This window comes from Aquarana catesbeiana, linkage group LG09, assembly GCF_042186555.1.
Source record: "Aquarana catesbeiana isolate 2022-GZ linkage group LG09, ASM4218655v1, whole genome shotgun sequence".
In the NCBI taxonomy this organism is placed as follows: Eukaryota; Metazoa; Chordata; class Amphibia; order Anura; family Ranidae; genus Aquarana; species Aquarana catesbeiana.
Genome location: NC_133332.1, coordinates 160,340,651 through 160,363,618, shown reverse-complemented (window position 1 = coordinate 160,363,618; position 22,968 = coordinate 160,340,651). Strand labels below are relative to the sequence as shown.

Sequence of the window (22,968 nt, the reverse complement as noted above, 5' to 3'; positions counted from 1 at the left end):
CTGGGAAGAATCAACTCTTTTGAGCCAATTCCCAATAATTCTGAAGGCCTAGTCTACGTGCTGATCTAACCGCCTTCTTAGCTGCCTGTTCCGTGTGTGCTCAGAGTAAGTCTCCACCACACCTTCCAGTGGGCCTCCTACAACCCATACCCAATGGAGAGAGGCCCTGGACCCACCTGTCTATGGATTTCATTGTGGAGTTACCCAACTCCCAGGGCAACACAGTTATCCTTATGGTGGATGACCTGTTTTCGATCTCTTTGTATTCCACTTAAGCAGTTGCCCACTTTCAAGGAACTGGCTTCCATTTTTGCTCGGGAGATCTTTCGCTTACATGGGCTACCCAGGGTGATTGTCTCAGACAGGGGTAGTCAGTTTGTGTCCAGATTCTGGCGAGCCTTTTGTGTACAGTTGGGAATTCAGCTTGCCTTCTCCTCTGCGTATCACCCGCAGTCTAATGGGGTTGCAGAATGAGCCAATCAGTCCTTGGAGCAATTCCTACGTTGCTATATTTCTGACCATCATAACAACTGGTCAGACCTCTTACCGTGGACGGAATTTGCTCACAATAGTGCCTTGAATTCTGCTTCCCAATTATCCCTGTTTATGGCGAACTAGGGTTTCCAACCTACCACGTTGCCTGACTCATTTGTTCCACAGAGTATTCCTGCATTAGAGGAGCATCTCTGTGGTCTTAGTTCTACTTGGGCACAAGTCCAGGAGGCTTTGCAACATGCTAATGATAGGTACAGATTCCATGCTGACCGCAGACGCCTGCCTGCACCTTCCTACCAGGTTGGGGACAGGGTCTGGCTGTCATCTTGCAACCTCTAACTTCGTGTTCCCCCTGAAATTCGCACCTTTTCGTATTCTTGGCAGGATTAACCCAGTGGCTTACGCATTAGACCTTCCTTCTAATATGCGCATCTCAAATTTATTTCATGTCTCCTTATTAAAACCTTTGGTCTGCAACCGCTTTACCACCTTGGTGCCACGTCCTCACCCTGTACAGGTTGAGAACCATGAGGAGTATGAAGTACAGTCCATTGTTGACTCCCGTAGGTTCCTTGGGCGCATACAGTACCTGGTGCATTGGAAAGGGTACGATGCGGAGGAACGCTCTTGGGTCTCATCCTCAGACGTACATTCCCCTGTCCTTCTCCGTGATTTCCATAGACGTTTTCCCCTCAAGCCTGGTGGTCCTCGGGGGGGGGCGCTGAGGAGGGGGTACTGTCAGAGCTGGGCTCAGCCCTTCCTTCCTCTGAGCTGGCTGCTCAGCTGTTGGCTAATTGCCAGCTCCTATCTCTCCACAGTGACTCACCTGTTGATGATATCCTGCTCGTCAGTCCTGCCTACTTAAGCTGTCCAGCCCAGATGATCTCTGCCTTCGCCTTGGTCAACATCACAGAGACTCTCCTGCATTCCTATTAAAGACTTGCTTGGCTGACATTCCTTCTGGCTCCAGATCCTGCTTGCTGTTCCACTATGCTGATGTCTGGCTTCCTGACTTTCTGGCTTGTCTGACTATCCTTTCCAGTTACCGAACTTTGGCTATGTTTTGACTACGTTTGTTGTCTGAACAGAGTTCACTTTTTTTATTAACTGCCTTAAGTGGCTGGAGGCACTGCAATTTATTATATGTGGATTCAGACATTACCCTTTTATTTTTCGTGTACCGTTTGTCAAAACACTTAATTTATTTAAAATTCCCCATACTTATTATCATTAAACTTACATACCACACTAACAACAACCCCCAAAATGCATCTCCAGGACCTACCACCTTTGTGGTCAGGCTGGAGCAGATCTGGTTGGCTTTATAACTTTTGTTTGTGTGTGAGTATCCATTTGCTAATGTGGATTCAATAAAAATTTATAATGGTAATGCACGAGGTGGCCTGTGCGTTTTTTGCTTTAGTTGCACTATCAGGGGCTGAAATGCTCCAGGAAAGCTCTTTTCATACTGAGCTAATCAAAATGACCTGTCAGGGCTGGCCACTCAGCTGTCAGCTAATTGCCAGCTTCTATCTCTCCACAGTGACTCACCTGTTGATGATATCCTGCTCATCAGTCCTGCCTACTTAAGCCGTCCAGCCCAGATGATCTCTGCCTTCACCTTGGTCAACTTTACAGAGACTCTCCTGCCTTCCTGTTAAAGACTTGCTTGGCTGATATTCCTTCTGGCTCCAGATCCTGCTTCCTTCCACTATGCTGATGTCTGGCTTCCTGACTTTCTGGCTTGTCTGACTATCCGTTCCGGTTACCGAACTTTGGCTATGTTTTAACTACATTGGTTCTATTTACTTCTATTATTAAACAAGTGTGATTTAACTGTACTTCTGTCTCGGGCTGATTCATGGTTTCTGACATGACCACAGCCGACCACATTTGAAAGTCGAATGGCTTTGTGTGCTATTGAGAAGGTTATTAGCTACACCTGATTGAGTTTACTAGTCATTTTTAGGAGGGGGTGATCCTTTTTTCCAACTCCATGATTCTGCTTTTGAATTTTTTTTCTCACATGTTGGTGTTATATCTTTCACTTGGATGTTATAAGTTGCACTGAGTAAATACAGCTGAATAAAACAAAAACTGTGTCTGTCTTCATTTCAGGCTGCAAAGCAACAAAATGTGCTTATTTTAAAGGGGGGTGATTCTTTTCTATATCCAGTGTATGTTATGGAGTAGAGTAGGACAGGAGGTGCTCTGTAGTCCTGCCCTAGGGTAACAATGCTGCTCCTTCATAGATACAGTACAGTGAGTGAGCATTGTGACCCTATGTAGGGTCAGTGTTGTCAGGTGAAAATGAAAGAAAAAAAATGAATGTAGCTATCACATCTAAAGACTAGTAAGCTGTGATGTATTGCATATTTTGTTCTTAGGTTTAGTTATGCTTTAAGCATACAAGTACAACAAACAAACCTTTGGAGGGATGAAAAGTACTTTTATATGTACTGTGATACAAATAGATAAATATTATTTACAATTATCTAAATCAATATCATACACGACTAACCTATTGTTATTTTCACGTTGTTAGAAATAGTTTAGTACAAAGACACATAGAAATAAAGGCACTAAATGCAAATATCCTCAAGGTCTATGCACAATCATAATTAAAATGTATGCAAAGCCAAAACTGTTTTTTTTTTTTAAGTTTTGGATATAGCAGGGAAGGTTTAAACGCCTTTCTGGTTATTTTTTTATGTCTGTATCTTGCTGGAGAGATTTACTTTTACTCTTGTCCTGAAGACACAACAGGACGTCAGAGTAAATCTCTCCCAATGGTGCGGGAAATTCCCATCTTAAACAGTTGTCATTAGAACATTTGTCTCCATTGGAAGCTCCACCATCATCTCTTGCTCTCATGACAACTGACAACAACAAATTCAGTATTTTCACTTACTTTCTGTTTCAGTGAAATGGTCACCAAGACAGGTAAATCTCTGGACACAGGCTGGCCAACAAAACTTTGCAGAGGGTCTAAAGCAGGGTATACATGTTCTGTTTTTTTTTTTCATTCAATCAGGAGGTTAAACAGAAAAAAAAGACTAATCCCTGCATCAACACAAACAATGTGTGATGCAGGGATACCACCTGCTGCACTATTGTATTGTGACAGCAGGACTTCCCCCTTCCCCGCCAGAATACACAGATCACCGCTTGCAACCATTGGCTGCAATCGCTAATTGAATGCTGATTTTCCAGCCTGACCGTTTGACAGAAGCCAGTCATTAAACAGGCTTCTGTTGAACAGAGAGTAGCACAATGGACTGAAAGTTGGCTAGTTTTTGCTGAACTGGCTGATTTTTGGTCCATATATACCCATTTTAACCCTCCTTCGTTTTCTCAAAAACTAAAAAATGTTCTGCCTATACATACACTTTAAGTATATTTTCTATGCATTAAGTCTTACTAGCTGGGTAGAAATGGTGGTCCCAGTCCCAGTAATTAGCAGGTAAACCCTTTGAACAAATGTCAAGTTGCTCATTTTCCCCTGTTTGAAGACTTGAACTCAGGCTGTAACTGCTTTGGGTTTCTTCACCAATCCATGAGGACTCTTCTTGTTCAAAGGAGTCAGAAACATCTTCTATAAAGCAATAATCCCAATTCCTCTTTGAATTTTCATCTAAATCTGCTGCCTTTTGTTTCTTGCATTTTGGTTTCCCATTGTGTTGATGACGGCATATGTTTTTCTTATGCTGGTGATAAGAATCCAAACTGTTATCACTATCAGAAGTGGAATGTATTTCCTTCTTATGTTTTTTTTCTTCTAGAGAAGAACCCTGATTCTTGTTCTTTGGCCTTTTTCTTTTCCATGTTCTCTGAACCTCAACCACTGTGTCGGAATCAGACTCGGTTGTTTCAGAGTCATATTGATGATGCAAGATTGGTTTTCTTCTACGGACCTTTGGTAACTTATATTGTGAATGCTTTTTCAAACGCTGGCAGTAAGAATGCAATAACTTACCTAGCAGGTCTTCATGATGGCAGATGTGGTTTTGCCCGGAAACACTGCATTGTCTTATTTTTTTCATTTGCTTAAGTTTTCTTTGCTTCCTTGATGCTCGCTTTACATTTAATTGCCTACTTGAGGTTGCACTTAATTCCTCACTGAAGTACTCTGAAGTACTACTTATTTCTTCCAAAACCTTTTTCAGTTCACTATTTGATCCCAAGCTTTGGCTGTCCTCATCATCATCCCATATTTTCTGATACACCTTCTCACATTTCTTTCCCTGCTGAGGTTTTTCTTTTTTTATCAGAACCTTGTGTTCATTTTCAATCAAATCCTTCCTAGGTTCATTGGCATCTCTTCTGCAAATAGGAGTTTCTAATAAATTCTCCATGGACTCCTGAATATTCACCTCCTTTCTACCATTGTCATCTTCTATATCCTCATCTAACTCTGGGATAGACTTCATCTCTGCAAAATGGCCATTGACATTCTGTAATCTTATCTGAAAGCTGTTCCCCTTCCAAAGGACCACTCTTTTGCACATAGGTTCGTTCAAACGTTCACTTGTTTCTAGAAACATTCTGGCATATTCAGGGTAATGGTAATAATTTAACAAATAATTAATAAATTCATCAGTTTCATAAATCTTTCGTTTTTTGGAAGATCTGATACTGTGGACATGCTGAGAATGAGATAGTTTAAAAATACGATGTTCATAAAAGCGCTGAGGTGGATCATAAGATTCATGTGCATCTTCTAGTTGTGGGTAGTCCTCTTTATAATTCCATTTCTGGCAACTGCTATCAGTGAATGAATGTAGTCTTTGTCCATATGCCTCTGTATCTTCCGTGTGTATTTTTATGTTCACCACCTCATGTTCAGCTTCCATTTCTATTTCATGGTGGCTGTTCTCTTCTTCTGTAGTCTCATGCAGAAAAACCACTTTGCTATTCTCTGAGTATGTGGACACAGAAAAGTCACTGAAAACTGCTTCCATTTCACAGTTATTTTGCTCCTCTTCAAGTCTGTTCACTTGAACCAAATCCTTTGGAGACACAAAAATAAGAATATATCACATTTAGAATTTTCACTCCAAGGCACCTTTTTGGGTTTTGGATAAAATTATGAAAAATAAAAAAAAACCCTGAATATTCCTCTTTGCAGCAAAAGCCCATTTTGATTGTTGGCTCAGGGGTTGGGAAGCAGAGATTTATTTTCTGCCCATTAATCGAATCACCTGATCCAGTGAATGCTGACCACAAAAAGAATCCAGTCTCCTTTAAAACTCTGCAATGTCTCTATCTCAATCCCACAGACTGTGGAGTGCCACATTAAAGTGAAATTTCACCCAAAAGGGGAAGTTCGCTTGTTTGCATCCCCCCCCCCCCCTTCACTACCACATTTGGCACTTTTTTGGAGGGAATGGGGAGTCGGTACTTTTTGACAGGTACACACTCCTACTTCTGGTCAGACCACCGCAACGATCTATGCAGAAGTTTTACCCCCTTCTCTTTCCCCCTGCAGCCTTCCGGGACACATCACAGGTCCCAGAAGACTGCAGGACCATTCACAAAGTGCAGCGCAGTAGGAAACCAACTGTTAAGCCAGAAGGCTTCACTGTTGATCTCCCCTTCCTTAAGAAGGTGGCACCTGCACCCAAACCCAATTAAAGAACTGGCTCGGGTGAGGACATTGCTGCATTCCTGAACAGGTAAGTGCCCTTATATTAAAAGTCAGCAGCTACAGTATTTGTAATTTTTTTTTGGGGGGGGGGGCTGGAGCTACATGGCTACAACTTGTTAAGTACTATGTTTGGAAGAGCCTTATCAACAATGTTAAGAGGTATAAATGTGAGGGTTAAACTATAAGCCACCAACTTCAGCCACTGTGCACTTGAATGGTAAGTATTAGAACTTTTTATTGTAGGATGGCTTTTTTTAATTATAATCTGAGCAGCACAGTGGCATAGTGGTTAGTACTTTTGCCTTGCAGGCTAGGATAATTTTTAAAACCCCAACCCTGACACTACCTGGAATTGAGTTAGGGACCTTAGATTGTAAGCTCTTTGAGGGCAGGGACCGATGTGAATGTACAATATACAGTGCCTTGAAAAAGTATTCACACCTCTTTACATTTTCCACATTTTGTCATGTTACAACCAAAAACGTAAATGTATTTTGTTGAAGTGGAAAGAAAATGATAAATGGTTTTCAAATTTTGTTACAAATAAATATCTGAAAAGTGTGGCATGCATTTGTATTCAGCCCCCTTTACTCTGATACCCCTAACTAAAATAGAGAGGAAACAATTGCCTTCAGAAGTCACCTATCTAGTAAATAGAGTCCACCTGTGTGTAATTTATTCATAGTATAAATACAGCTGTTTTGTGAAGCCCTCTGAGGTTTGTTAGAGAACCTTAGTGAACAAACAGCATCATGAAGGCCAAGGAACACACCAGACAGGTCAGGGATAAAGTTGTACAGTAGCAGGGCTAGGTTATAAAGAAATATCCTAAGCTTTGAACATCTCACAGAGCACTGTTCAATCCATCATCCGCAAATGGAAAGAGTATGGCACAACTGCAAACTACCAAGACATCGCTGTCCACCTAAACTGACAGGCCAGGCAAGGAGAGCATTAATCAGAGAAGCAGCCAAGAGGCCCATGGTAACTCTGGAGGAGCTGAAGAGATTCACAGCTCAGGTGGGAGAATCTGTCCACAGGACAACTATTAGTCGTGCACTCCACAAATCTGGCCTTTATGGAAGAGTAGCAAGAGGATAGCCATTGTTAAAAGAAAGCCATAAGAAGCCCCGTTTGCAGTTTGCAATAAGCCATGTGGGGGACACAGCAAACATGTGGAAGAAGATGCTCTGGTCGCAGGAGACCAAAATTGAACTTTTTGGCCTAAAAGCAAAATGCTAGGTGTGGCAGACAACTAACACTGCACATCACCCTGAACACACCATCCCCACCGCGAAACATAGTGGTGGCAGCATCATGTTGTGGGGATGCTTTTCTTCATCAGAGACAGGGAAGCTCGTCAGAGTTGATGTGAAGATGGATGGCGCCAAATACAGGGCAATCTTAGAGAAAACCTGTTAGAGTCTGCAAAAGACTTGAGACTGAGGCGGAAGTTCACCTTCGAGCAGGACAATGACCCTAAACATACAGCCAGAGCTACAATGGAATGGTTTAGATTAACCACTTCAGCCCTGAAAAGTTTTATTACCTTAAAGGGGTTGTAACCCTCAAGGTTTTTCACCTCTATGCATTAGGGTGAATAACCTCCTGTGATGCAGCAGCCCCCCAGAACCCCCCTTTTACTTACCTGAATCCAGTCTTTCCAGCAATGGGGATGAGCACATCAGCTCCAGCCATTGGCCATTGACTCCCACTGCTGTCAATCAAATCCAATGATGTGGGAGCCTAGTCCTGCTGTCTGTATCAATGGACGCAGCAGCAGGACATGGGAGCGCGCCCGCACAAGTGGAGGGAGAGCGGCTCTCCAGCGGGGCACTCGAGAAGAGGAGGAGCCAGGAGCGCCGCTGAGGGACCCCAGAAGAGGAGGATCGGGGCCACTCTGTGCAAAACCAACTGCACAGAGGGGGTAAGTATGACATGTTTGTTTTTGTTTTTTGTTTTTTAAAACAAACCTTTACATATCCTTTTTGTCACAAGTGATTGAAAAATGACAAAAAAAAGAAAAAAAAATTTTTACACAAAGTTGTCACTGAAATGATATATTGCTCACACATGCCATAGGTATATGTGTAGTTACACCCCAAAATACATTCTGCTGCTTCTCCTGAGTACTGGGATACCACATGTGTGAGACTTTTTGGGAATCTAGCTGCGTACAGGACCCAGAAAACTGAGCACCGCCTTGGGGATTTCTAAGGGCGTACATTTTTGATTTCACTCCTCATTACCTATCACAGTTTCAGAGGCCATGAAATTCCCAGATAGCACAACCCCCCCCCCAATTACCCCATTTTGGAAAGTAGACACCCCAAGATATTTGCTGAGAGGTATGGTGAGTATTTTGCAGATCTCGTTTTTTGTCACAAAGTTTTGAAAATTCAAAAAATAAAAATACATTTTCCTTTTCTTTCTTCCTTTTCCAAAACAAATGAGAGCTGCAAAATACTCACCATGCCTCCTAGCAAATACCTCGTGGTGTCTACTTTCCAAAATGGGGTCATTTGGGGGGGTTTGTGCCATCTTGACATTTCAGGGCCTCCGAAACTGTGATAGGTAGTGAGGAGTAAAATCACCATTTTACGCCCTTAGAAAGCTTTCGGGGTCCTGTACGCAGTTAGGCTCCCAAAAAGTCTCTCACATGTGGTATCCCCGTACTCAGGAGAAGCAACAGAATGTATTTTGGGGTGTAATTTCACATATGCCCATGTCATGTGTGAGCAATATATCATTTAGTGACAACTTTGTGTAAAAAATAAAAATAATAATTTGTAATTTTCCCGAAACTTGTGGCAAAATATAAAAAATATTCCATGGACACAACATGCCTCCCAGCAAATAGCTTGGGGTGTCTACTTTCCAAAAAGGGGTAATTTGGGGGGGTTTTGAACTGTTATTGCATTCTATGCCCAACATTAGAAGCTTATGCCACACATCACCCACTCTTCTAACCAATTAAAGCACACTGTTTGTTTACATGAAAAATACATACCTGGGGGCGTGGCCAACTGCCGAGCAAGATGGACGTGTAGATACACAGCTCCTGCACCGACCGGAATATACCTCGACATCCCCGCTATTCTGGTAACCCCCAGCGACTGCTCAGACCACCAGAACACTGGATTACTCTCCCACACTACACGATATGAACCGCAAACAGAAAGAATACCGTCAGCCTAAGAAGCTGACAGATTATTACACAAAGCCGAAAATCCAAGATGGCGCCCGTGGCCCTGAGTGCGGAACTTCGACGGCCTATACAGATCTCCCTGAGGCGGATGATCTGCAAATAACTCCACAGCTTCACTCTCCTGATGCCTCACCATCATCCCCTGCTTCCTCGGCCTTGCAAAAGCGCAGATGCGCCTGGATGCAGAATCAGCAGTCTCTGAGGTGAGCCCTGTACCTGCTGCAGCCCCAGCTCATCCATCCCCCATAGCAGCCTTCCCTTCCACAAACCAGCCTGTATTAGACACTACAATGAAGGAGATGCTCATCTCACTTCAGAGCTCCCTTCATAATGACATCTCTAATATGTTCCTCAGATTCTCCTCACAAATGAACCATATGGGACATAAAATACACATTGTTGAGAAACAGATGGGGAAATGACCGAAACGGTCAATGATCTTGTAGATGCCCATAATCATACATGAGAAGAACAGCAATGGATGAGGGCCAAAATGGCGGACCTCGAGGACAGATCCCGCCGTAATAATGTCAAGATGAGAGGGGTCCCTGAATCTGTCCTACCGCATGATCTAAACGCATACGCCAGGAAATTGATTTCCACACTCCTGCCTGATCTCACCCCCATGGAAACTATAATCGATCAAATCCATCGCCTCCCTAAACCCCCCGCATCTCCCGGCCGAAGTTCCACGTGATATCCTGATGAGAATTCATTTTTTTCATGCCAAAGACCAACTTCTGTTCAAATCGAGACATCTGGATCAGCTTCCTGCCCCGTACACTAATCTCCAATTGTACGCTGACCTCTCACAACATACTCGTCAATTGAGGAGACAACTGACCACTATTACCAAACCACTCAATAACCACAAGATCCCCTATCAATGGGGCTTTCCTACCAAGATCATAGTCACCAAGAATGGGACCAAGCATAACATCTCCACAGTGGAGGAAGGCCTCAAATTACTCCACCTATGGGGAATAATTCCTGATCCACCTAAGTCAGCGCAACTAAACCGCAGAGAAAACGCTCTACACTCCACTGATAACCGTCACTTCGGTAAGCACTAACCTATACCTGAATAGTGGGCTCATACATGACCCACTTTACCACAACTTCGGTCGGATGCCTTGCTCGTTGCAAATTACTCCATGGACTTACACCCCACAACAACACAGCAGTACCAGTTTTACTTAACTGCTGTCAGTTTTTGTATTTTTGTCTACCCTTTATTCCTTACTAAATTTTATTTTCTCCTCATCCTAAAGTTTTCTTTACCCCACATTTCTTCTTACCTGAGAGCACGCAGAAGCAAAAAGACGCGAGTACCTCAACCGCCAGACCTTTCTACGTCGAAGAACTTATCTGCTAACTGTGAGTAAGAACTTAACGCATATACTATCTTACACCCCCCAACAAGATGCCCAAATTCCTCTCACTAAATGCCAAAGGGCTAAACCATCCGGTAAAAAGAGCTTCATTATGGTACACAGCCCAGAAATCTTCATGTGACATTATCTGAGGAAACGCACTTTAAAAAATCTGCAATGCCACACTGCAATAACAAATCTTTTCCCCACATTTACCATGCTCCAGGCCCCACTAAGAAAAATGGAGTTCTGATTGCAATCAAAAACATAATCAACTTTACGCTCCATAACAGTATGGTTGATGAAGATGGCAGATATCTAGCCCTTGATTTTACCTTGGACAATGCTAGATACACTATTGTTACGGTGTATGCGCCCAACACTAAACAAATTAAATTCCTTTCTAAACTGATACCCAAAATCGCCAAATTCCGCCAAGGAAACCTCATTATCTGCGGAGATTTCAACATCGTACCGGATAACTCCTTAGATGCCTCCTCTCGCAAAACTAGACTTACTTCACCTATGGGACAGTTACTCAGAAACAATGACTTATATGATGTATGGAGATGCCACCATCCCACTGAGAGGGACTACTCCTTCTTTTCCCATCGACACAATTCATACACCAGAATTGATTACTTCTTAGTCGACAAGTGGACTCTACCCAAAATTTCCGAATCATCTTTAGACACGATAACGTGGTCTGACCATGCACCAGTATCTATAACCATCGAGTCTTTGCTTACTTCCTCATGCACGAAGCCAATGCCTCAATTATTCAATCGCCCGAACATTCAGCCACTATCCGTAAACATTTAGAAGAATTTTTTTATCTAAACCAGGGATCGACATCGAGTAACACCATTTTATGGAACGCTCATAAGGCTGTCATCAGAGGGATTCTTATCCAAATAGGTGCTAGAGAGAAAAGGAGGAGATCACAGCGTCTTGACACCATCACCTCCCAAATTAAAACAGCAGAAGTCCAAAACCAAATTACTCCAGATCCTGCCCTTAGAGAAAAACTTGTACTTCTCAGACAAGAATTAAGAAACTTACTACTAGAAACATATGATAGAGCCCAAAAACGATTTAAGGCTAATCACTACTCCACCGGGAATAAGGCAGGGAAAGCCATGGCACTCAGAATCAAAGGTCATCATATTAAAAGCAAGATATCTCACCTCTATCATCCCTCCACAAGACAAAAACTGATAGATCTTCAAGCCATAGCAGAAGCGTTTAGTCATTATTACGAATCACTTTATAATGTGAAAAATGACTCCACTACTAGTCAACCTTGCTTAGAAGATATAGAAAACTTTTTAAAAGAAATTAATCTCCCCAAAGTATCCCCCGCTCAACTAACAATGCTAAATGCTCCATTCTCTCCAATGGAAGTTTTAGATACAATCACATCCCTACCATCTAACAAATCCCCTGGACCAGACGGTCTCACTGGGGAGTACTATAAACAATTCAGTTCCATTCTAGCCCCATTCTTAGCTCAAATGTGTAATGACGCTGCCTCCTCCTCTTCTCTCCCACAGGAAATGTTAAATGCCTTAATCCTTACATTACCGAAGCCAGGCAAGGATCCCACCTCACCGCAAAACTTTAGACCCATATCGCTTCGCAATATTGACACAAAAATTTATGCCAAACTCATAGCAACCAGGTTAGTAAATATTATGCCATCACTAATTCACCAAGATCAATCCGGGTTCACAAAAGGTAGACAAATGTTTGATGCAACCTGTAGAATCATTAATATAATCCACAATGCGGAGTCTGACCGAACGCCTTCTCTGCTTCTATCCCTAGATGCAGAGAAGGCATTCGATAGAGTCAATTGGACCTATCTCCATGCTACACTCCTTAAATTCGGTCTCCAAGGTCACATACTTTCTGCAATAATGGTTTTATACTCAAAACCTTCAGCCCAAGTCTATACCTCTGAGATGCTATCTAAACCATTTCCAATTTCTAATGGCACTCGTCAGGGCTGGCCCTTATCGCCCATCATCTTCAACTTAATAATGGAACCCCTTGCCGAACATATTGGATTAAACACATCCATTACGGGATTCAAAATTAGTAAATTAGAACACAAGATCAATCTGTTTGCTGACAACGTCATCATGATGGTAACCAATCCTATATCCTCCCTGGCTTCGATACAATCTGTGTTACAAAGATTTAGTACCATTTCTTATTACAAGGTCAACGAAAATAAGTCATATATTCTGGACCTAGGTTTAGATGCCATAACTAGCAACCTTCTACGTAACTTCTATACGTACCCATGGGCAGACACAGGTATATCGTATCTAGGAATTACACTCACCAAATGCACCAGAAATCTTTTTAGCAGCAACTACATTGAAGCGAAACAGATGCTTATTAAGGAAACCTCCAAACATTCAAAATTAGAATTTTCTTGGGCTGGCAGACTAGCTGCCTTTAAAATGCTCATACTCCCTAGATTGCTCTACACATTCCGCACACTACCTATTCCACTTACTAACTCATACATCAAATCTCTACAATCAATTATACACCACTACATTTGGCAAGGCAAGAAACCTAGATGTAATCATCTCAAAACTACCAAACACAAACTGGCGGGTGGCCTGGGATACATAGATATTAAAGATTACTATCTAGCCACCATTCTGTCTCAAATGAAGGAATGGGTAAATACGCACCCAACCACACTATGGGGAAACATTGAAAACACCATGACTCCAGGACCCAACCTTAAATACTTGTTATTCAGCACTACAACCAAACACCCAAATCTTCGTTTACACTCACCGACCATACAAGTCTCAGTTAAAGCATGGACAGTGTTACATTCCGCAAAATGGTCCCAATTACCTATCAAAAGCATTCCAATACCTATCCAAACCCTACAATTACTGTCACCTGATTTGAATTTTCTCAAATGGATAGCAGACCAAAATACCTACACCACAGAACTCAGATCTATGATACTACATAAACCCTTTACCCAACTCCAATCACAATTCCAAGCACGGTCCATAGATTTCTTTAATTGCGCCAGGATTCAACAATGTCTCACAGCCCACCCACAATTAGAAGGAGAAATACCACTCGAAATATGGAACTACTACTTCTCCGACAACACACCTACCAAAGGTACCTCACTAATATATTCTACACTACAAGAAAAAACAGTATTCCACAAATCTAAACCATATACAGACTGGGAAAAAGACTTACAGATACAGTTCTCTGAACAACAATGGCAAAAGGTCCTACAATCCATTTATAAATCCACTAGCTTCACCTCTCTCTGGGAATTGATGCATAAAATACACTTAAGATGGTACCTAACACCACAGAGAATGGCCAAATTCCATCCACAATCCTCATCCAAGTGTTGGAGAGAATGTAACCACATAGGTACCTTATCTCACATTCTATGGTCATGTCCAGCCTTAAAAACCCTCTGGAAAGAGGTGGAATACATTCTACAGGATATCTGTCACCTTCCCATCAAACTCACCCCACAATTGGCCATACTGAACTTGAACACTGAATTACTGCCACCACCTTTCAGACTAGTAATCACACACATACTCCTAGCTACCAGATTACTCATAACTAGACGATGGAAAACAACCTTATCCCCAACGCTGACAGAAGTCATAACACTGGTTCACTCCCATTACGCATATGAATCAATTATATCAAAGGGAAAACCCTCATATTCAAAAACCCACAATCTATGGTATCCCTGGACAAATTGGTACACACAAAAACTTACCTGATAATTTTCTGAATATTACTAACACATACTGGATCCGCATTGCTCTACTCACTGAGTATATCGCTCTGCTCTCTACCTCCCTCCCCTACTCTTCCTGCCTCCTACCCCCCCCACCCCCCTCTTTTATTTTTGTTTCAACTACCTTATTTACTAATCTCTCTGTTACACGTTACATACAGTTCATTACGAGTACAATGCTCTCATAAGTACACTCAAGTTCTACAAGTACTCTTGACATGTTCCGATCCATTCACAACCTCACACTTGAAAGTTTTACAATCTACACTTCTGTACTCTTACCATCCTTTGGTAAGAATTGTTAATGTTATTCTACGTTGTTAAATAATTTACTTTTTGAAACATCTTTACACCAAGGGATATGAAGGGTCCCATAATCACCCATGTTACAGCATGAGCCCATATGGGGTACATGGGGGTAATAATCCACACACTTTATCTTACCTTCAACACCTGTCATAGTACTATTGTTTTAACCACGATTGACGAATAAATACTGCTATGTAATTTTCTCGATTATATTGCAATTAGAATGTGATTTATGAAAATGACTGTCCAATATTACACTTAAATCTTCAATAAAAATTATTGAAACAAAAATACATACCTGCACCCCGAGGATGACAGAGTCATTGTCGTTGAAGTGCATGAACCGCAAGATTTGCTCGTACTGAGTCCTGGTCATGGCAGCAGAGAAAAGGGGCATATGGAAAATTGGGTCAGTGGACCAATATGACCGCAACTCACACTTTTTAGTATTTCTCATGAGGGGGGATAGGCCCAGAAAGGTCTTAAATTTGGGAACCGTTATAGGTTTATATTTATATATACATATACATATATATATATATATATATATATATATATATATATATATATATATATATATATATATATATATATATTTTGACGCCCACATTTTTTTTTAGCAGTTTTGTGTGCAGGAGTGCCGCTACCAGCACACATCAGTCATGAGCGCCGGAGGTGCCCCCTCCTCATTGGCCGACGGGTTAGGGGCAACCTGAGAAGGAAAGGGGACTTCTGGATGCAAGAAATTCCATGTTCCCCCGTCCAGGCAGGCAGATGGTGCATCCCAGCAGTGAGTGGGGCTGCATGTGGAACAAAAAGAGGCTGGGCTGTTGCCGCACACTCAGCCTCTTCGCAGCTGCCCATTCAGCTCACGTAACGGCCGGGGGCAGAGACTAGAAGTCAGCTGAATCGTGAGGCCTGACGTGGGAGGGGGTGGAGGAAACGCCATCTCCTGATCTCGGCATAGGTGTCATTGCTGCCGCAGACACCACGGAACCAGAAGCACTACCTGTGATCCTATCCTCCCTGCACTGCCACTGACCCCCCCCAGCACTGACACTGACCCCCCCAGCACTGCCACTGATCCCCATCCCTCCCTACCACTACCACTGATGCCCATCCCTCCCTACCACTGCCACTGATCCCCATCCCTCCCTACCACTACCACTGATCCCCATCCCTCCCTACCACTGCCACTGATCCCCATCCCTCCCCAGCACTGCCACCAATCCCCATCCCTCCCTACTACTGCCACCAATCCCCATCCCTTCCCAGCATTGCCACTGATCCCCATTCCCTCCCTAGCACTGCCACTGATCCCCATCCCTTCCCAGCACTACCACTGATCCCCATCCCTCCCTACCACTGCCACCGATCCCCATCCCTTCCCAGCACTGCCACTGATTCCCATCCCTCCCTACCACTGCCACTGATCCCCATCCCTTCCCAGCACTGCCATTGATCCCCATCCCTTCCCAGCACTGCCACTGATCCCCACCCCTCCCCAGAACTGCCACTGATCCCCATCCCTCCCCAGCACTGCCACCGATCCCCATCCCTCCCTACCACTGCCACGATCCCCATCCCTTCCCAGGACTGCAAATGATCCCCATCCCACCCTATCACTGCCACTGATCTCCATCACTCCCTACCACTGCCACTGGTCCCCATCCCTCTCCAGCACTGCCACCGATCCCCTCCCCTCCCTACCACTGCCATGATCCCCATCCCTTCCCAGGACTGCCAATGATCCCCATCCCACCCTATCACTGCCACTGATCCCATCACTCCCTACCACTGTCACTGATCCCCATCCCTCCCTACCACTGCCACTGATCCCCAATCCCTCCCCAGAACTGCCACCGATCCCCATCCCTTGCCAGGACTGCCAATGATCCCCATCCCTTCCCAGCATTGCCACTGATCCCCATCCCACCCTATCACTGCCACTGATCCCCATCACTCCCTACCATTGACACTGATCCCCATCCCTCACTACCACTGCCACCGATCCCCAATCCCTCCACAGCACTGCCACTAATCCCCATCCCTCCCCAGCACTGCCACTGATCCCCATCCCTCCCCAGCACTGCCACTGATCCCCATCCCTCCCTACCACTGCCACTGATCCCCATCCCTCCCTAGCACTGATTCCATCCCTTCCCAGCACTGCCACTGATCCCTATCCCTCCCTACCACTGCCACTGATCCCCATCCCTCCCTAGCACTGCCATTGATCCCCATCCCTTCCTAGCACTGCCACTGATCCCCATCCCTCCCCAGCACTGCCACTGATCCCCATCCTTTCCCAGCACTGCCACTGATCCCCATCCCTCTCCAGCACTTCTACTGATCCCCCATCCCTCCCCAGCAATGCCACTGATCCCCATCCCTCCCTACCAATGCTACTGATCCCCATCCCTCCCCAGCAATGCCACTGATCCCCATCCCTCCCTACCACTGCCACCAATCCTCATCCCTTCCCAGTACTGCCACTGATCCCCATCCCTCCCTACCACTGCCACCAATCCCCATCCCTTCCCAGCACTGCCACTGATCCCCATCCCTCCCTACCACTGCCACTGATCTCCATCCCTCCCCAGCACTGCCACTGATCCCCATCCTTTCCCAGCACTGCCACTGATTCCCATCCCTCCCTACCACTGCCACTGATCCCCATCCCTTCCCAGCACTGCCACTGATCCCCATCCCTTCCCAGCACTGCTACTGATCCCCATTCCTCCCCAGCACTGCTACTGATCCCCATCCCTCCCTACCACTGCCACGATCCCCATCCCTTCCCAGGACTGCCACCGATCCCCATCCCTCATCAGCACTGCCACTGATCCCCATCCTTCCCCAGCACTGACACTGATCCCCATCCCTTCCCAGCACTGCCACTGATCCCCATCCCTCTCCAGCACTTCTACTGATCCCCCATCCCTCCCCAGCAATGCCACTGATCCCCATCCCTCCCTACCAATGCTACTGATCCCCATCCCTCCCCAGCAATGCCACTGATCCCCATCCCTCCCTACCACTGCCACCAATCCCCATCCCTTCCCAGTACTGCCACTGATCCCCATCCCTCCCTACCACTGCCACCGATCCCCATCCCTTCCCAGCACTACCACTGATCCCCATCCCTCCCTGCCACCAATCCCCATCCCTTCCCAGCACTGCCACTGATCCCCATCCCTCCCTACCACTGCCACTGATCTCCATCCCTCCCCAGCACTGCCACTGATCCCCATCCTTTCCCAGCACTGCCACTGATTCCCATCCCTCCCTACCACTGCCACTGATCCCCATCCCTTCCCAGCACTGCCACTGATCCCCATCCTTTCCCAGCACTGCCACTGATCCCCATCCCTTCCCAGCACTGCTACTGATCCCCATTCCTCCCCAGCACTGCTACCGATCCCCATCCCTCCCTACCACTGCCACGATCCCCATCCCTTCCCAGGACTGCCACCGATCCCCATCCCTCATCAGCACTGCCACTGATCCCCATCCTTCCCCAGCACTGACACTGATCCCCATCCCTTCCCAGCACTGCCACTGATCCCTATCCCTCCCCAGCACTGCCACTGATCCCTATCCCTCCCCAGCACTTGCACTGATCCCCATCCCTCCCCAGCACTGCCACTGATCCCCATCCCTTCCCAACACTGCCACTGATTCCCATCCCTCCCTAGCATTGCCACTGATCCCCATCCCTCCCCAGCACTGCCATTGACCCCCATCTCTCCCTAGCACTGCCACTGATCCTCATCACTTCCCAGTGCTGCCACTGATCCCCATCCCTTCCCAGCACTGCCACTGATCCCCATCCCTATCTACCACTGCTCCCCATCCCTCCGTACCACTGCCACTGATCCCCATGCCTCCCTACCACTGCCACTGATCTCTATCCCTCCCTACCACTGCCTTTGATCCCCACCCCCTACCACTGCCACTGATCCCCATCCCTCCCTACCACTGCCACGATCCCCATTCCTCCCTACCACTGCCACCGATCCCCATCCCTCCGTACCACTGCCACCAATCTCCATCCCTCCCCACCACTGCCACCGATCCCCATCCCTTCCCAGCACAGCCACTGATCCCCATCCCTTCCCAGCACAGCCACTGATCCCCATCCCTTCCCAGCACAGCCACTGATCCCCATCCCTCTCTACCACTGCCACTGATCTCATCCCTCTAGCACTGCCACTGATCCCACCCCCCACCAGCACTACCACTGATCCCCCATCTCTCCCTAGCACTACCACTGATCCCCATCCCTCCCCAGCACTTCCACTGATACCATCCCTCCCCAGCACTGACACTGATACCATTGTCATATACTACCCTAGCCTGCCCCTGTACTACCCTAGCCTGTCCCTATACTACCCTAGGCCGCACCTTGAAATTGAACATAAAAGTATGTCATATGATTTTGCATATAGACAAAATACTGTTTCCTGTAAATCTGACTTCCTGATAAATTTAATTTTAGTTGTAATTATCATGATTCAAAATAATTGATGTGGAGGCCTTTTGGTGGGCATGATTTTTTAATTTTTGGGGTGGGGGCAGAATTTCATTCTTGGCAGCACAATGTCTTGGGCCAGCCCTGGATTTACCCCCCTCTAAAGAAATGACCACTATCTTGGTTGCTATAGACTGCCTCACTAAGATGGCTCACTTTATACCTATCAAGTGGGTACCCTCTGCGGAACAAACTGCAGAGTTGATGGTTCGAGAAGTCTTTAGACTACATGGAATTTCTAGAAGATGTAGTTTCTGACACAGGAGTACAGTTCACTTCAAAATTTTGGAAAAGCTTTTGCTCAGCTTTAGGAGTAACAATTAATCTGTCTAATAGTCAGACCGAGAGGACCAATCAAACGTTAGAGCAGAACCTTTGATGTTTTGTTAGTTATCTTCAGCATGACTGGGTGGACTATCTTCCTACAGCGGAGTTTGCAGTTATAACGATTCTAAACATAGCTCCACTTCTCAGACCCCCTTTTTCCTAAATACTGGGCATCATCCAGCTTTTATTCCTGATCTCCCTATCTTAACTCCAATTCCGGCTGTTACCAACAGATTTACTGCTTTACAGGAGATCCAGCAGAAATTGATCGAGACTTTGAGGGAAGCTCAGGAAAGTTACAAGAAGGCTGCAGATAGACATCGCAGAGCACTTCCTACCTTTCATGTGGGTGACCAAGTTTGGTTATCTACTAAAAATGTAAAGGTTCATGTTCCATCTGCAAAGTTGGGTCAAAAGTTTGTTGGACCTTTCCAGATCTCGGCCCAGATCAACCCAGTCGCCTTTCGCCTAAAACTTCCCAACAGTATGAAGATTCACCCTGTGTTTCACATATCGCTACTCAAACCATTTCACAAAAATACATTTTCTGGAAGAATTCTTCCACCCCCTCCACTTGTTGAGGTACAGGGTGAAGAAGAATATGTGGTGTAGAAAACTCTTGATTCCAGGATCTATAGGAACAAATTATAATATCTGGTTCAATGGGAAGGATATGGGTCAGAAGAAAATTCTTGGGAGCCTGAGCAGAATGTTCATGCTCCTAGATTAACAAGAATTCCACCAGAGGTTCCTTCACAAACCAGGCCCTAAGGTGTCATGGGAGGAGCGGAGTACTGTCAGGACCTGGACTTGAACCTAGGACCTCAGCTGTGTCTGGCAATGAATCTTCTCATTGAGCTTTCTGAGATGCTGGACAGCACCTTGTCAGATCCTTTAGACAACCCTGCCTTGTACCTTGATTTCAGCTGAACCTTGAACTCTTTGCTCCTCCCATGAACTTCCTGATATAAGCCATGTCTCTGCACTTCCTCCTTGCCAGAATATTGTGCTATCTCCAGCCGGTATCTCGCTCCTGTCTTCCCTGCTGCCGTTCATATTTGCTACTGCTTGTTATCGATCCTTGGCTTGTTCCTCGATTACGCTTCCGCCTGATCCCAACCTGCAACTACCCATTACCGATATTTTGGCTTGTTTACTGACCACGCTTCTGTTTGATCCTTACCTGCTTATCTGCTACTGGACCGCAGCTTGCTCACCTCCTGGTGGGGTGATCCTGAGGACTGCAACTTGGCACTAACACGCAGCAAAATCCATCTCCATCTCCACCATCAGAAGCTCTGGTGAACACCCGCACCTTAGGCGAGCCTGCATCATCTGCCAGGGTGACTGCCTGCCAGGCTCTCTGCAGCAAAGTACCTTTCAACGAGTTCCACAAGGTTGTCCGCCGAGTTGGGGTCTCCTTGACTCACCCACTTCTGCAGGGGAACTGGTAGTGACCTCAGGAACCGGTCCATGACCACACGCTCCACTATTTGTGGCCCAGACAGGGACTCTGGCTGTAGCCATTTTCTCACCAAGTGAATTAGGTCGAACATCTGCGATCTTGGGGGCCTCTCGTCTTGGAAGAACCATCTGTGGACCCGCTGTGCTCGAACTGCCAAGGTGACACCAAGTCACGCCAGGATTTCCCGATTGACCTTTTCATAGTCTCCTGCTTCTGCTGACTCCAAATCATAGTAGGCCTTCTGTGATTCTCCAAACAGCAAGGGGGCGACCAGTCCTGCCCACTGGGTTTTGGGCCAACCTTCCCTCTCAGCGGTCCGTTCAAACGTTAAGAGAAAGGCCTCTGGATCATCCTGCTGGTTGGTGGTATTCCTACAACTGCTATAGCAACTGGTCTTCGAGCCTGACCCCTGATCGTGACACACTGTCTGGGATTGACGCTGATACTAACTGATCCTAACACCTAACTGATGTCACGCGTGACACTAATACAGTGATCAGAAAAGAGATCTGTACACTATACTAATGACACAGTGACAGGGAGTGAAAGGGTTAACTGGGGTATGATCAAGGGGTTAAACCTTTATTAGGGACTATATGGGGGTACCCTAAACCTATCTGGGACTACCGCTAACTGCCCTAACACAGTATAGTGATCAGTGAAAAATTTGAAAACTGCACTTGGTGACACTGTGACAGGGAGTCAAGGCCGGCCCTACCATGGGACCCGATGGGACCATTGCTCCCGGGCGGCAAGTTCTGAGGGGCGGCACATTGACGCCTAAGAAGACAGTGGTCCCGCCCGATCGGGCTCCGCTCCGCCCACCGGCTCCTCTCCTTATCTCACTACGTGGATGGCCCGCCACCGCTAGTATTACAAGTAATGGCAGAGCACTCGCTGCCATACCTGCACAGCTGGCCGCCCTCCCATTCTCTCTGTGGCTCCCCCCCCCCATTGCTGCTGACAAGAGAAAGTCAGCTGACAGGCTGACGGCCAACAGCGTAAAGAGGGAGGAGCTTTCTGCTGAGCAGAGACCCCATGATGCAAGAGGGATCACTATAGGCGCAGCTGACACTGAGAGAAAGTAAGTGCCACTAATCCCATCTCCACCACCTCTGCCTGTGTCTAACCCCCCTACCACCCCTGCCTGTGTCTAACCCCCCTACCACCCCACCTGTGTCTACCCCCCTCCTACCACCCCTGCCTGTGTCTAAACCCCTCCCTACCACCCCTGCCTGTATCTAACCACCCCTGCACGTGTCTAACCCCCCCCTACCTGTGTCTAATAAAAAAACCTCCCCTCACCACCACCGCCGCCTCTCTCCACCACCCCTGCCTGTGTCTAACTCCCCTACCACCCCTGTCTGTGTCTAACCACTCCTGCCTGTGTCTAACCCCTCCCTACCACCCCTGCCTGTGTCTAACCCCCCCTACCACCCCTGCCTGTGTCTAAAACCCCCCTCCCCTCACCACCACCATCGCCGCAACCCCTCCCCTCCCCACCACCACCGCCACCTCTGTCTGAACCCCACTATCACTGTTGCATGTAAATTTGACTTCCTATCAAATTAAATTTTAGTTTTAATTGTCATGATATAAAATAATGAATGCGGCAATTTTGGTGGGTGATTGTTTTTTTTTTTGGGGGGGGGGGGCGGCAGTGGTGAGGGGGGGGGCAGCATTTTGATCCTGGGCCCAGGCAGCACAATGCCTTGGGCCGGCCCTGCAGGGAGTGAAAGGGTTAACTGTAGGGGCGGGGGGGGGGGGTGATCAGGGGGTTAAGAGTGTGCCTA

General features: G+C 46.1%; 1 protein-coding gene across 1 annotated transcript in view; it reads right to left on the bottom strand.

The window, feature by feature from the left end:
- Positions 1–2,873: 2,873 nt before the first annotated feature.
- LOC141108082 (A-kinase anchor protein 17B-like) overlaps positions 2,874–22,968 on the bottom strand; it is a 52,778-nt gene continuing 32,683 nt past the window's right edge. Inside the window, exon 5 of the mRNA XM_073599312.1 lies at positions 2,874–5,504. Within this exon, the coding sequence (XP_073455413.1) occupies positions 3,906–5,504 (1,599 nt within the window). The 3' untranslated portion in view covers positions 2,874–3,905. The remainder of the gene's footprint in view (positions 5,505–22,968) is intronic.